The following is a 15,629-nucleotide window of genomic DNA, read 5'->3' on the forward strand; positions in this document are numbered from 1 at the left end:
TACGTTCCACGCTCTAATCCAAAACTTTATTGGGGGCTCATCATTCAGTGACGTGGGATTTTTTAAATAGCAGCTCGTAAACTCAGCATAAACGGAAGGTTTTTCATACGAAATACGAAGATTCAAGATGATTTAAGATTCCAAATTTCCTATAGATCGTATAAATTAATCAAGAGCATGAGTCAGGATTAACGGTCATACAATACTCAATATGAATAGTCGCTAAGCGTTATTCCTTCAAGAGTTTCTAATGCCCCCCCAGGGCCCTTTAGTGATACTAATGGTTTTTACGGTGAGGTGAAGAGCTTTTAAGTCCCTTTACGAAGTCATTTAAGAGATCGATTTCCACGATTTTCCTTATAGTCTCCAAAAAGGTAAAAAAAAAGATGTAACAGACGCACTTAACCGCCCCAACCCCCGTTAAGAAGTACGCACGCCTTACTTATGCCCCAATCAGTTCTTCGTGCTAAACCACCGCTACATCTTACTCCACCACACTACGCAAATCCCCCAGTGCACACTGAACACCAACCGCTACACCCTGCCAAACACAATCCTCCTACTCCACCACTTACACAACCCGGTAAACGAAGACGCGCCATTTCCAACTCCTCTTCCAGTTCCGCAGTGTTCCTCCACTCAATTAACCGACCAACATCCTACTGCTATACTGCGGATTCATATCGTTACAAAGATAGATCAATTACACATAATGCTTTTTGGCCTGGGCGTGAAGGAATAAAATTTTGTAATTATCTGTATATAATGTATATTAGGTTTTGTAAACGTATCATTTACTGTAAGTTTCAAGTTCGCGTTATAGAACAAGAGTTGCCTGGGGCAGTGTCTCCGCTATAACCGTCGTCCATGTTTTAAGAGGGGGGCAGTGTGGCGAATATTTTAAAAATCCTGATAGACAAATATCGATTTATGAGTCACCTATCGAAATTTAGGAGATTAATCCCCAATATCATGAACCTTGAAGAATGACGAATTCCGAATCTTCTCAACTTTTCAGTCAAGCTTGAAGTTATGCCTAAATCCTCCTAGAACATTAATCTTAAATCTGTAATATTTGTTCGTTTTGAAGTGAGCTTTAGATAAGATAAATTGACTGTTTACGTTGAAAGCTGTAATCCACAAGTTTATTGTGGGCTCTTAAAATATCCATCTTATACTAAGTAATCCAGGCGCGATTTTTTTATGGCAGGCCGTCCGTTGAATTAAATCGTCTCTTTACTGTAGAACGCATTCACAATTATGGCTACCCAAAAACTGTTGTGCCTGATTCTCCTCGTCGCCGGGACGAAAGGAGACGTTTTCGATTACAACTTCGAGGCACTTTCGTCGCCACGTATGCTTTCCGATGCCCTCGAATCTTTTCTGTTACGCAACGCAACGGCGGTATCATGGAACTGTTCGGCACAATTGAGCGAGTACGTAGTCGGCCTTCGGTCGAGGGAGGAGTGGGCGTTAAAGAGTAAGTCACCTTCGATATCCTCCCGAAGAGATCGGCTGCTTTTTTAGTGTACGACTCCACTGGAAAGCTTCCGGCTGGAGTATTGGACGGGAATCTGGCCGAGCTGGGTTCATTTGATGAGTGCCTCTATGTCACGAAGTTAAACGAGGAACCCGAGGGTTCCAGTTTTACGGGACAGTATTGCTTGGGGTCAATTTACGTAAATGCAACACGGGTGAGTAAAATTTTCGAGATTCGCTTGCGCAATTCGTCACCTCCAGACAATTCGATGACCTTCTCCATATCGAATATACCTACTAGTGTAAATTGAATGTCGCGGATTGACCCTTATTCAAAGAATGGAGAAGGGGGAAGCTAACATTGCTTGAGTTATTAGCAGAAGGGCGCCCAATATCAAATTTTGTGAACCACTGTTGTAGAACATCAGCGCTGAAATCTTATTTGGGGTTTTTGCGAACAAATTGGCATTTTCCACGTGCCTCCCTGACGCATGTTCAGATACGGACGTTCAAACTATCATCCGAGGCATTGGAATCAACTTTACCACTGAGGACCCTCACTGCCAAACTTTGGCGAAACGGCCAGAATTGGACACTGGAGGTATCATTGGATTGTAAGTCTGCACCCAATGGACAAGTGGTACTCACTGATTTTCTAGGACTATTACTGTATGTTTAGCATTGCTGATGGTCGCGTCTACAATCTACGACATACGTAATAAGTTCACTGGGAAACGTAGGACGTTCAACACATCAGCAATTGACTAACGACTACTTGCAGGTGCTCCAAATAGACTTCTGTCTGCATTTTCGATATACACAAACCTCAAGAATATCTTCAACACGAAGTCCGCCTTCGGAGAAATAACCTGCCTGCATGGGGTTCGTTCAATAGCAATGTTTATAGTAGTCATCGCTATTTATATTCGTTTTTCCAAAAGTACAGGAATGAATCCTTTGCGGATCGCGTGAGATTCTTTTAATTCCTTTCTCGCACATTTGACTAAACCTATAAATTTAGTGGATATACCAGATACAAAACATGCCATTACTAAAAGCTGACCTTGCCATGGACGTTTTCTTGTTTTTGTCTGGTTCGATGATTGCGTATGGATATTTTCAAAAAATGGCGAAACAGCAAAGGTTTGGAATTATATTGCACTACGTCAACAGATATTTGAGGTGAGCAAGTCCAAAGAAAGAGGAGTTTTAAATTTGAGCGTTTAAGGCTGACTCCCTCATTGGCTGCTGTTGTCTTGTTCGCAGCGACTATGGTCAAGTATTTGGGTTCAGGTCCTCTATGGCCAGCTTTCAATGAAGGTATACTCGACCCTTGTGTTCAGAATTGGTGGTACAACATGCTGTATATTCAAACCTTCCTGGAAAAAAGAGTTCGGCCATCTGGATGTTAAGTCACCGTCTAAAAACTTCTTTTTAGTGCCTGACATACACGTGGTATTCGGCAGTAGATTTTCAGTTATTTCTTCTGTCGCCTTTGCTACTAATCCCTCATAACCGCATATCCAGATCTATTTATGTAATCGCATATAATTGCCTCTAGTCGTCAGTCGCGCTCGGGAGTCTGAGTGAGGGATCAGTTTAAATCCTTTTTAATAGGGATATAGTATTATAGCCGTCTGTGATTGGTAGTAAAAAAAACATTAACCACTAGAAAATTTAAACATCGCCATTTTGAAGATAATTCGCCATTATGGGCGTAAAAAAATACTCAATAATTAAAAAGGGAATCATTAACATCAGCACCCGAGGAGGGATCGCAAGATTTTGAGTAAAAGGGAATTTAGATTTGAAATAGAATTGAAACTAACTGTTTATTACGTTTCTCCGCAGTCATTGCCGAGCGAGTCTAAGGCGAATGAAATTTTTTGCAGGAATGTTTTGGCTTACATGATCGCTTACTACAACATGTCACCATTAAGGGCATTGCCATGGCTCATCGGCATGGTCTTTGGATATTTCCTACACGTTTCAAATAACAAACCAAATCTGATTCGAAAGGTGAGTTACTGACACGACTTTGCTCGAATGTTTCGTTTTCGTTATACAGCCGATCGCCCAGCGAGTTCTGTTCGTGGCGCTGGTTATTTGCTTCGCTCACGTTTTCGGAGCGGCCGCCGTACTCAACGCCAGCTACAGCAAGTGGATCAATTCCATTTATCTGTCCTTGTCGCCGACGGCGTTCGTACTGTCCCTTGCGTGGATTATTTACTGCTGCAAACTCGGTTACGCGGGTAACTACCAAGAATAGCTGGCGAAATGCACTCCCTATGTTTTTCAGGTCCAATCAACAGCTTCCTGTCGTGTCCGCCATTTAAAATCGTATCGAAATTGACGCACTGCATATATTTGGTGCAAAGCCTGGTAATACATTACTCGATCTTCTCGATGCGAGTTCCACCTTTCATAACCGGCTTTGAAATGACGGTAAGTCTATGGCGTTGAGCCCGATTACAGTTGAAGTGTGTTGTAAGGTTCATCAAATCCCAGGAGATTTGCTGTACTCGTTCCTGATCGGGTTGCTTCTTGCCCTGTCCGTCGAGTTACCCACGCAAACTATTGTGAATGTCCTTTTGAAAAAACCGTAGGTTATACGAATGCAGCAATAGCTTTTTTTTGATTTGTGAGCTATTTCAATATTCAATATTCAATAAACATTATTCCGTACCGCATGTGTACACATAAGTGATGACGAAGCCTTGGGAACTTTTACGACTAATATGTTGATAAGGATGGCGATTCCGAAATTTGTAACACAACAGTAGCCATATATAGGGCCGGTTCTTGACCAGTTCAAGGTCGCTCGCCCCCTGATGGTGACTTTGAGAAGTAGATAGCAGGGACCCGGACCGGACCGAAAAAGAACCGAAAACCGGTATTTTTTCTAGACCGAAAACCGAACCTAAACCGTTATTCCTTCAGAATTGGAAACGTATTGAGAACCGGAACCCACATTACTTTTTTCGGTTCTTTTCGGTTTTTTACGTTCTGAAAATGGATAAAATATTACTCTATGATTGCCATCCGTGGATTATAAATTTTGAATAAGGTGTCGAAATTGAAGGCATAACGGGTGGCGGTGGTGCTAATTTAGCGACTACTTAAAAAAAATAAAAAAGGAGGGGCGAAGTTTTAGAAAATAAAATTTTCTGTTTTTTAGTAATAAATTAAGTGTGTCAATATATATTTCCCTCTTCCTCCTTTATTCCCCTTGTCATTATAAATTAGCTACACTGACGATACATCGCGTTTTGGTATTCATGACTTTTTCTTCACACCTATTAATTAACAAATCTTATATTGAATTTTTTGAATGCCATACTTTCTGAAAAACTAGAACCGAAAATAACCGATATGGACCGAAAAAAATGCGCAGAACCGAACCGTTATTTCTTTTTAGAACCGAAACCGGACCGGAACCGTTTTATTTTCGCTTAAATATAAACAGAACCGGAACCGATATTTCATTTGGGTCCGGGTCCCGGGTAGGTAAACGTGAAGTGCAAAGGTCCCTATGTGGATCATGGTTCAAAGTTCAATTACAATTGTTCGTTTCATACTCAAGGACCCTGTTGTAGATCATCAGCGATGAAATCTTGTCATGTGAACAAATTGACAGTTTTGACGTTCCTACCTGACAGATTATGCTCAGTGAGGGGTGTTCAAAACGTCAACAGAAGCATTGGGATCAACCTACTCACTGAGCACATTCCTGCCAAACGGCCGAAATTGGAAACTGCATTGCTGATGGTTGCGTCTACAATCTACGACCTACGTAACAAGTTTATTGAAACGTAGGACGTTGTACACCGACTAGCAACAGGTGCTCAAAAGCTCAAATGCACCGCAATATCGTGGAATGTGCCAGCCTCGCACCCGTCTCGCTCGGTAGTGGCACTTTTCTTATACATAAGGTATAAGGTCCAAATTAATCAATTCCGAGTGAACAGAAGGTAACTTCGGCACAATCCAAGACCACTTTCGGTAAATAGAAGCCCGAATGCAATTGTGAGTGATTCTGATGAACTTCTTCGAATCTAAAGAATCTAAAGAATCTAAAGAATCTAAAGAATCTAAAGAATCTAAAGAATCTAAAGAATCTAAAGAATCTAAAGAATCTAAAGAATCTAAAGAATCTAAAGAATCTAAAGAATCTAAAGAATCTAAAGAATCTAAAGAATCTAAAGAATCTAAAGAATCTAAAGAATCTAAAGAATCTAAAGAATCTAAAGAATCTAAAGAATCTAAAGAATCTAAAGAATCTAAAGAATCTAAAGAATCTAAAGAATCTAAAGAATCTAAAGAATCTAAAGAATCTAAAGGATCTAAAGGATCTAAAGGATCTAAAGGATCTAAAGGATCTAAAGGATCTAAAGGATCTAAAGGATCTAAAGGATCTAAAGGATCTAAAGGATCTAAAGGATCTAAAGGATCTAAAGGATCTAAAGGATCTAAAGGATCTAAAGGATCTAAAGGATCTAAAGGATCTAAAGGATCTAAAGGATCTAAAGGATCAAAAGGATCAAAAGGATCTAAAGGATCTAAAGGATCTAAAGGATCTAAAGGATCTAAAGGATCTAAAGGATCTAAAGGATCTAAAGGATCTAAAGGATCTAAAGGATCTAAAGAATCTAAAGAATCTAAAGAATCTAAAGAATCTAAAGAATCTAAAGAATCTAAACAATCTAAAAAATCATTAAGAATCTAAAGAACCTAAAGAATTTAAAGAACCTAAAGAATCTAAAATCTCTAAAATTTCAGGAATCGCATAAACCCCAAGGGTTTAAAGAACCTTGGAAATTTTTAGAATCTCTAGCGACTTAGAGATCTCATAGAACCTAAAAATCTAAAGAATCTAAGGAATCTAAGAAATCTAAGGAATCTAAGGAATCTAAATAATCTGACGAATCTAAAGAATCTAATGAATTTAAAGAATTTAAAGCATCTAAAGAATGCAAAGGATCCAAAGGACCTAAAGAATCCAAAGAATCTAAAGAACCTAAAGAATCCAAAAAACCTAAAGAATCCAAAGAACCTAAAAAATCCAAAAATCCAAAGAATCTAAGGAATCTAAAGAACCTAAAGAATCGAAAGATTAAAGAATCTAAAGGATCTAAGGAATCTAAGAAATCTACGGAATCCAAGGAATGCAAAGAATCTAGAGAATCTAAAGAATCAAAAGAACCTAAAAATCATAAGAATCTAAAGAACCTAAAGAATTTAAAGAACCCAAAGGATCTAAGTCTCTAAAATTTCAAGAATCGCAAGATCCTTAAAGAACCTTGGAGATTTTTAGAATCTTTAAGGACTTCTCATACAATTTTTAATTAGCTGAAGAATCTTAACAATTTCAGTAATATTAAAAAGTCCAGAAATAACCCAATAATCTTATGGATTTTGATAACTTCAAGGCCTTCAAGTCTTTAGTCAATCGACCCAATAACCACATTAGTCTTTAGCATCTCAAGGATCTTAAATACTGAACAACCCTCAAGAATTCAAAAAACTGTGTCTTTAGAATCTCAACAGTTTAAAGTAGGACGTCAAAACTCCTAATAATCTAAAAGATTTCAAGGACCTCACGAATTTCAAGAATCTCAATCATAATTTCAAAAATCTTGGTAAACAAGAATTTCAAAATCTTAATTTTAAAAATCTTAAATGTTTTAAGAATCGCAAGAATCCCAATACCTCCTTAATCTGCACCTCGAGAGATTTAAAAATCCATAAAATGAATCTGCTGTAATTCAATACTCAAGATTATTTAAGATTTTCGATGATCCATTGAATAAAACCTTTCATGAAAACGAGTTCACTCCAAACTGCGGAATGCTTAATCCCGTGTTATTCTAAAGTTGCGTTCTGAATCTTGTATTTTATACTCGAATCTGAAATGTTTGATCCTGAACCTTGAAAATCAAACTTCGAAACCTAGACCCATACCTACTGTTAAACCTTGAATCTTAAATCCTCAGGATCAGGGCTTTAAACTAAACGCCTAAGACTAACGAACTCGTAATTCAGGATTCAAGATTCGAATCAAGGTTCAGGACAAGATATCTATTTGAAATTTTAATCACAGATGCTTCTGTTAAATACAAACATATCTCATATTGTAAACATTGCGCAGTGTCAACTTCCTTGTTTATGTTGATATTTCTTAGAGTATCGCATATTGCAAAAATAATATTCGCGAATGCGTAGATTGCGCAATGTCAACCTTCTAATTTATTGAGATATTTCTTTGAAATGTTAACCATAGATGCTTCTAGTAGAAACAAACATATCGGATATTGCAAAAATCATAAAAAACATTCTTATTTGTAGAAATTTTACCAAAAATTTTTCTAGAAAAGACAAGCATATCGCATATTGTGGAATCAGACGTGCCTTATTTATGGAGATATTTTTTTTTATATTTTAACCGAAACTGCACCTTAGAGAGTAGAATCTAAAGCTGAAATGTGTAAGGTGGAATTTGGAATCAGGTAGGCGAGTGCAGGAAACTAGATCTGGAATCCGAAAAGTTAGAGCAAGGAAGCGAGTAAGAAAGGGAAACTTGGAGACGAGTAAAAAAACACTTTCAATATGCTCAAATTTATAAATTCAAATAAGATAATTCGAAAGATTGGAAGCCTCGTAGTGACATTTTTCGCTTGTAGAATGGATTTCGGCAATTGCTCAAACTCTAACGTAATGCCATCTTTTGCGCTTCCAAATATGAGAATATGTAGGTCTCTACGAAGCCAAATTTTTCAAAAACTGGCGATTTTGGTTTTATTTTAATTGCACGTCTAAGGGATTGACTACTGACAAGCTTCAGATCTGGACTAATCCTCGGCAACGGCGTCGATGATGCATTCAAAGAGCCGATACGATTTCTCGCATAGCTCTTCCGCCTCCTCGCCGGAGCTCACGCAACCTCCCACTTGATCTTCATTCAAAAACGAAGCGGTGTTCTGGATGGTCTCACTGTCGAATTCTCCTTCCGCCGAAATGAAATTCACCTGCTGGAACACGCAGTGGACGTAGCAGTGGTGGTCGCCGTCATCGATGGGACTCGCCTCGGAAAACATCGTCGCCACGGTGTCCAGATCGACGTTGGTCTCACTGGCGCATTGCTCGCGATACGGTCCCATGGCTTCGTTCCATATCTCCACCGCTTCCGAGGGAACCTGTACGAAAAAGCACGTAAAGCGAAAAATGCAAAACGGGCCAGACACTTACCTGTCGACCGACCGCCACGCCTACCAGCAGACACAGTAACCAAACTCTCAAAAGTGCCATTTCGAATACTGATCCTTTGTACAAACACCAGCCGTTTATAAATGTCCTGGAGGTGCTAAAAAAAAGGTAATCGTCGAAGGTTTTTCCCACGACCGTTTGCAAAGAACAAAGTCATTTTCAATTAGCGGCACTGATAAATAATAATTTAATTGTTTATAATTAATAAATCTATTTTTACGCATATTTCTGTCATTATAATTGATAATTACCACGTTTTTCCGGAGATGAATGTGTCACGAATAATTAAGATGTAAAGCTTATTTAATCCCTCGCTATTATTGTTCATTAAATGTAGAAGATGCGATAACAAATAGGAAGTATCAATCGGGGATGCATATTCGTTACCCTAAAGCTAGGATCAATCGACTGCTCCGTCGAGTTAATCCGCAATCGAGAAAACGTCATTTTGAATCCCGTTACATCTGGAATCCCCTCAAGCTAGAAGGTATCAAGCGGAATCTGGAATCAGGAAGCTGACACATTCACACATCTCAATCATTCTTGTAGCATTTTGGTTCATTTTTGCCGAATCTTACGTCATTTTGAATCATAGAACATCATGCCCGTTTAACCGTTAATAAGGAATACTGTAATCGTGAATTGCAGACCTTCATCATCGCACAGCATATTGAATCCTGTTGAATCTGGAATTACAATGAGCCTTGTTGCATCTCAGACATTCTGCATTTCGAACCCCTTGAGCTTTGAATCTAGAATCCTGAACTTCGGCTTCGCCTGCACCTGAATTACATTCAACCTTGATTCCAGATACCTCTAGCACCGCCGCACTCAAGAGGATACAAGATCCAAGGCTTAAGATTCACTGCTCAAGGTTCAAGATTCACGAAGAAAGATAAAAAACATAGGGCTCAAGATTGAAGATTAAAAATCCAGGGTTCAGGTTCAGATTCGGGTTACAAAATACAGAATTCAAGGTTTAAATTTCAGGATCCATAACTCAAGATTCAAGAACTTCAGAGAACTGAGACTTGAAGATATCTAAAGATTGGGAATTTAGGATCCAGGAATACAGGAGACTTGGACAATTTAGAATTCAAGGTTCAAGATCATGGCGTCAGGACTGTTAACACGCGTTTCAGGATCCCGAATCCAAGAACACAGGAGTTGTGATTAAAAATCCTGTGCTCAAGGCCCAAAGATTGAGTTTTTCAGGGTTACGGTTACGAGGTGAAGAATTCAGGTTCCAGGATTTTGGTATCAGGGCTTTGAATCCAGGATTCTGCTATCAGAACTCAATTCTCAAACTCGGGATTGGTGCACACGGGTAGAAAATACAGGATCTAGGACTGCGGGTTCAAAAGACCCCAGGCTCGAGATACTCTCGGGAGCTCAAAAAGGTTCATAATTAAAAATTCAGATTTCCATGACCTGATACCTTAGAAATTCATGACTTAGTTTGGGGATACAGGGTGAAGGACCCAAGACCGAATCCCAGGTCTCAAGTAAGCTTAGAATACAGGATACAAGACGCAGTATTCAAGATTATTAAAGTTTAAGGGGTCAGACTCAAGATTTGTGATTCAGGGTTCAAAAAGATACGAGATTTATTCAGGATTTAGGAATCAAGGCTTGCCGTGATTTAGGTATCGGAAATCAATACTAAGAGTGCAGAATTTAGAACTGTGAAATTCAAATACAGGGGTCACTATTGAGCATTGCGGATCAGGGACTTTGAGGCTCAAAACCCAAAATGTAAAAATGAAACAATTCAAGATTTAGGATTAAAAATTGACTCGGGAAGTCAAGACTTGGAAGTTAAAATCTCGACTTTGGATTGAAAATTAAAGATTTAGGATCTTGGGTCCAAAGGATCTCAGATCCAAGATGACTAAGAGACTAAGCGGCCCAGGCCTCGTGACTCGGAAGGTTCAGAATTCATGGCTTGGAATCCAGGACTCAAAACCAAAGTTCAAGGTTATCCACACATTAAAGCTCTACATTCAGTTTGACACAGGACTGACAGCTCAAGAGCCTGGAGTCAAGAAGAGGTCAAGATTTCATGGTAAAATGAATCACTCAATTTTCTAGTTCCAGAGCACGTCGCACGGTTCAGGATTAGGAGCTTAAGACTCACGATGCCAGAATACAGAATTCAGGGTTCAGGACTCTCAGATTTAGGTCCGTAAATCAAGGCGCAAGACTCACGATGGATCGGAATTAGTGGTTCTGAAGTCAATATTCAGGACTTAGTAGCCGGAGGGTCTGGAATACCCACTTTTCGGTAAGGCGACGTGCATCCTCCCACAAAACCGGCTGCCTAACCACTATCATTGCACTTTTCGGTAAGTCGGTAAGACCACATTGAACACGTGTCACTGGGGGGTATAGAATACCCCCAGTATACGAAGAGTAAATCTATATGAGCCTAAGAATTTTCTCATGTCGATAGTGATGATTGCAGAGGAAGGATCATTGAATTTTCCCTTTACTGGGAGGTATTCCATACCCCTAGAGTTACATCCTCCCAGAAAACCGGCAGCCTAACCCCTATCATTGCACTTTTCGGGACGACCACATCTAACGTGTCACCGGGGGGTCTGGAATACCCCCTACTATACGAAGAGTAAATCTATATGAGTCTAAGAATGGTCTCATGGCGATAATGATGATTGTAGAGGAAGGGTCATTGAGATTTCCCTTTACGAGGGGGTATTCCATACCTCCAAAGTTGCATCCTCCCAGAAAACCGGCTGCCTAACCCCTATCATTGCACTTTTCGGGACGACCACATCGAACGTGTCACCGGGGGGACTGGGGGGTTTGGAATACCCCCCAGTATACGAAGAGTAAATCTAAATGAGAATAAGAATGGTCTCATGGCGATAATGATGATTGCAGAGGAAGGATCATTGAATTTTCCATTTACGAGGGGGTATTCCATACCCCCAGAGTTGCATCCTCCCATAAAACCGTCTGCCTAACCACTATCATTGCACTTTTCGGTAAGACCAGATCGAACGTGTCACCGGGGGGTCTGGAATACCCCCCAGTATACAAAGAGTAAATCTAAATGAGTATAAGAATGGTCTCATGGTGATAATGATGATTGCAGAGGAAGGATCATTGAATTTTCCCTTTACTGGGGGGTATTCCATACCTCCAGAGTTGCATCCTCCCAGAAAACCGGCTGCCTAACCCCTATCATTGCACTTTTCGGGACGACCACATCGAATGTGTCGCCGGGGAGTCTGGGGGGTATGGAATACCCCCCAGTATACGAAGAGTAAAACTAAATGAGTATAAGAATGGTCTCATGGCGATAATGATGATTGCAGAAGAAGGATCCTTGAATTTTCTCTTTACTGGGAGGTATTCCATACCTCTAGAGTTACATCCTCCCACAAAATCGGCTGCCTAACTCCTATCATTGCACTTTTCGGTAATACCACATCGAATGTGTCGTCGGGGGGTCTGGGGGGTATGGAATACCCCCCAGTATACGAAGAGTAAATCTATATGAGTCTAAGAATGGTCTCATGGCGATAATGATGATTGTAGAGGAAGGGTCATTGAGTTTTCCCTTTACGAGGGGGTATTCCATACCTCCAAAGTTGCATCCTCCCAGATAACCGGCTGCCTAACCCCTATCATTGCACTTTTCGGGACGACCACATCGAACGTGTCACCGGGGGGACTGGGGGGTTTGGAATACCCCCCAGTATACGAAGAGTAAATCTAAATGAGAATAAGAATGGTCTCATGGCGATAATGATGATTGCAGAGGAAGGATCATCGAATTTTCCATTTACGAGGGGGTATTCCATACCCCCAGAGTTGCATCCTCCCATAAAACCGTCTGCCTAACCACTATCATTGCACTTTTCGGTAAGACCAGATCGAACGTGTCACCGGGGGGTCTGGAATACCCCCCAGTATACAAAGAGTAAATCTAAATGAGTATAAGAATGGTCTCATGATGATAATGATGATTGCAGAGGAAGGATCATTGAATTTTCCCTTTACTGGGGGGTATTCCATACCTCCAGAGTTGCATCCTCCCAGAAAACCGGCTGCCTAACCCCTATCATTGCACTTTTCGGGACGACCACATCGAATGTGTCGCCGGGGAGTCTGGGGGGTATGGAATACCCCCCAGTATACGAAAAGTAAAACTAAATGAGTATAAGAATGGTCTCATGGCGATAATGATGATTGCAGAAGAAGGATCCTTGAATTTTCCCTTTACTGGGGGGTATTCCATACCCCTAGAGTTACATCCCCTCACAAAATCGACTGCCTAATTCCTATCATTACACTTTTCGCTACGACCACATTGAACGTGTCACCGGGGGGCCTGGGGGTATGGAATACCCCCCAGTGTACGAAGAGTAAATCTAAATGAGTATAAGAATGGTCTCATGGCGATAATGATGATTGCAGAGGAAGGATCATTGAATTTTCTCTTTACTGGGAGGTATTCCATACCTCTAGAGTTACATCCTCCCACAAAATCGGCTGCCTAACTCCTATCATTGCACTTTTCGGTAAGACCAGATCGAACGTGTCACCGGGGGGTTTGGGGGGTATGGAATACCCCCCAAGTATTCGAAAAGTAAATCTATATAAGTCTAAGAATGGTTTCATGGCGATAATGATGATTGCAAAGGAAGGATCCTTGAATTTTCCCTTTACTGGGGAGTATTCCATACCCCTAGAGTTGCATCCTCCCAGAAAACCGGCTGCCTAACCCCTATCATTGCACTTTTCGGGACGACCACATCGAATGTGTCGCCGGGGAGTCTGGGGGGTATGGAATACCCCCCAGTATACGAAAAGTAAAACTAAATGAGTATAAGAATGGTCTCATGGCGATAATGATGATTGCAGAAGAAGGATCCTTGAATTTTCCCTTTACTGGGGGGTATTCCATACCCCTAGAGTTACATCCCCTCACAAAATCGACTGCCTAATTCCTATCATTACACTTTTCGCTACGACCACATTGAACGTGTCACCGGGGGGCCTGGGGGTATGGAATACCCCCCAGTGTACGAAGAGTAAATCTAAATGAGTATAAGAATGGTCTCATGGCGATAATGATGATTGCAGAAGAAGGATCCTTGAATTTTCTCTTTACTGGGAGGTATTCCATACCTCTAGAGTTACATCCTCCCACAAAATCGGCTGCCTAACTCCTATCATTGCACTTTTCGGTAAGACCAGATCGAACGTGTCACCGGGGGGTTTGGGGGGTATGGAATACCCCCCAAGTATTCGAAAAGTAAATCTATATAAGTCTAAGAATGGTTTCATGGCGATAATGATGATTGCAAAGGAAGGATCCTTGAATTTTCCCTTTACTGGGGAGTATTCCATACCCCTAGAGTTACATTCTCCCATAAAACCGTCTGCCTAACCACTATCATTGCACTTTTCGGTAATACGACATCACACGTGTCACCGGGGGGTCTGGGGGTATTCCATACCCCCAGAGTTGCATCCTCCCATAAAACCGTCTGCCTCACCACTATCATTGCACTTTTCGGTAATACCACATCGAATGTGTCGCCGGGGGGTCTGGGGGGTATGGAATACCCCCCAGTATACGAAGAGTAAATCTAAATGAGTATAAAAATGGTCTCATGGCGATAATGATGATTGCAGAGGAAAGATCATTGAATTTTCCCTTTACAGGGGGGTATTCCATACCCCCAGAGGTGCATCCTCCCATAAAACCGTCTGCCTCACCACTATCATTGCACTTTTCGGTAATACCACATCGAATGTGTCGCCGGGGGGTCTGGGGGGTATGGAATACCCCCCAGTATACGAAGAGTAAATCTAAATGAGTATAAAAATGGTCTCATGGCGATAATGATGATTGCAGAGGAAAGATCATTGAATTTTCCCTTTACAGGGGGGTATTCCATACCCCCAGAGGTGCATCCTCCCATAAAACCGTCTGCCTAACCCCTGTCATTGCACTTTTCGATAATACCACATCGAACGTGTCGCCGGGGGGTCTGGGGGGGTATGGAATACCACCCAGTATACGAAGAGTACATCTAGATGAGTATAAGAATGGTCTCATGGCGATAATGATGATTGCAGAGGAAGGATAATTGAATTTTCCCTTTACTGGGGGGTATTCCATACCTCTAGAGTTACATTCTCCCACAAAATCGTATGCCTAACCCCTATCATTGCACTTTTCGGTAAGACCACATCGAACGTGTCACCGGGGGGTTTGGGGGGTATGGAATACCCCCCAAGTATTCGAAGAGCACATCTAAATGAGTATAAGAATGGTCTCATGGCGATAATGATGATTGCAGAGGAAAGATCATTGAATTTTCCCTTTACAGGGGGGTATTCCATACCCCCAGAGTTGCATCCTCCCATAAAACCGTCTGCCTAACCACTATCATTGCACTTTTCGGTAAGACCTCATCGAACGTGTCACCGGGGGGTCTGAGGGGTGTGATACTCCTAGCATATATACTGGAAGTCTTTATTTATACGGAAGGTCTCATTGTGATAATGGCGATTGTAGGTAAGGGATTATCCTCACCTCAAGTTCCTTCATATTACCCCTAATCTTCTCTCAATTTCTTTTTCAGCATCCCTCAATCTTGAATCCAATTGTTTCCGATCGCGTTCAATCTTCAATTTCCCATTTAATTGCTCTCCGACTCTCTTTAAGTTCATATCAAATCCTTCTCACGTTCTCCTCAAGCTCCCTTCATGCATAATCCGCCACTGTTGGCGACGTAGTAGTGTCTATACCTATACATTACAGCAATGTGGAAGGAGCCCCGTAAAGAATGGCAACATTGTACTCTATCACTTTCAAATCCGGCTCTAAAGAACCAACTTCGAAGTGC

The 15,629-nt window shown here is 41.0% G+C and overlaps 2 protein-coding genes across 7 annotated transcripts; one reads left to right on the forward strand and one right to left on the reverse strand.

Annotated features, from left to right (window-relative positions):
• The first annotated feature begins 1,230 nt into the window (after window positions 1-1,230).
• On the forward strand, window positions 1,231-4,102 carry LOC116162057 (nose resistant to fluoxetine protein 6-like). Of its 6 annotated transcripts, none has more exons than XM_031475583.1 (11): window positions 1,231-1,480; window positions 1,528-1,694; window positions 1,900-2,093; window positions 2,139-2,215; window positions 2,261-2,447; window positions 2,501-2,661; window positions 2,708-3,065; window positions 3,372-3,498; window positions 3,548-3,731; window positions 3,779-3,924; window positions 3,972-4,100. In XM_031475583.1, the coding sequence occupies exons 1-6, from the start codon at window positions 1,261-1,263 to the stop codon at window positions 2,532-2,534; spliced, it is 879 nt and encodes a 292-aa protein (XP_031331443.1). In that variant the 5' UTR covers window positions 1,231-1,260; the 3' UTR covers window positions 2,535-2,661; window positions 2,708-3,065; window positions 3,372-3,498; window positions 3,548-3,731; window positions 3,779-3,924; window positions 3,972-4,100. The 6 variants fall into 6 exon arrangements, with proteins under 6 accessions (XP_031331443.1, XP_031331440.1, XP_031331445.1 ...); XM_031475580.1 differs by having other exon boundaries at window positions 2,708-2,870; window positions 2,918-3,498; XM_031475585.1 differs by having other exon boundaries at window positions 2,261-2,361; window positions 2,426-2,447; window positions 2,708-3,498.
• Window positions 4,103-8,084: 3,982 nt separating this feature from the next.
• On the reverse strand, window positions 8,085-8,857 carry LOC116161874. The gene is made up of 2 exons (XM_031475353.1): window positions 8,725-8,857; window positions 8,085-8,672 (listed from the first exon to the last, which is right to left on the reverse strand). The coding sequence occupies exons 1-2, from the start codon at window positions 8,782-8,784 to the stop codon at window positions 8,328-8,330; spliced, it is 405 nt and encodes a 134-aa protein (XP_031331213.1). The 5' UTR covers window positions 8,785-8,857; the 3' UTR covers window positions 8,085-8,327.
• Between the last annotated feature and the right edge of the window lie 6,772 nt (window positions 8,858-15,629).

The sequence above is a fragment of the Photinus pyralis genome, unplaced genomic scaffold (assembly GCF_008802855.1).
Source record: "Photinus pyralis isolate 1611_PpyrPB1 unplaced genomic scaffold, Ppyr1.3 Ppyr1.4_LG10, whole genome shotgun sequence".
Classification (NCBI taxonomy): domain Eukaryota; kingdom Metazoa; phylum Arthropoda; class Insecta; order Coleoptera; family Lampyridae; genus Photinus; species Photinus pyralis.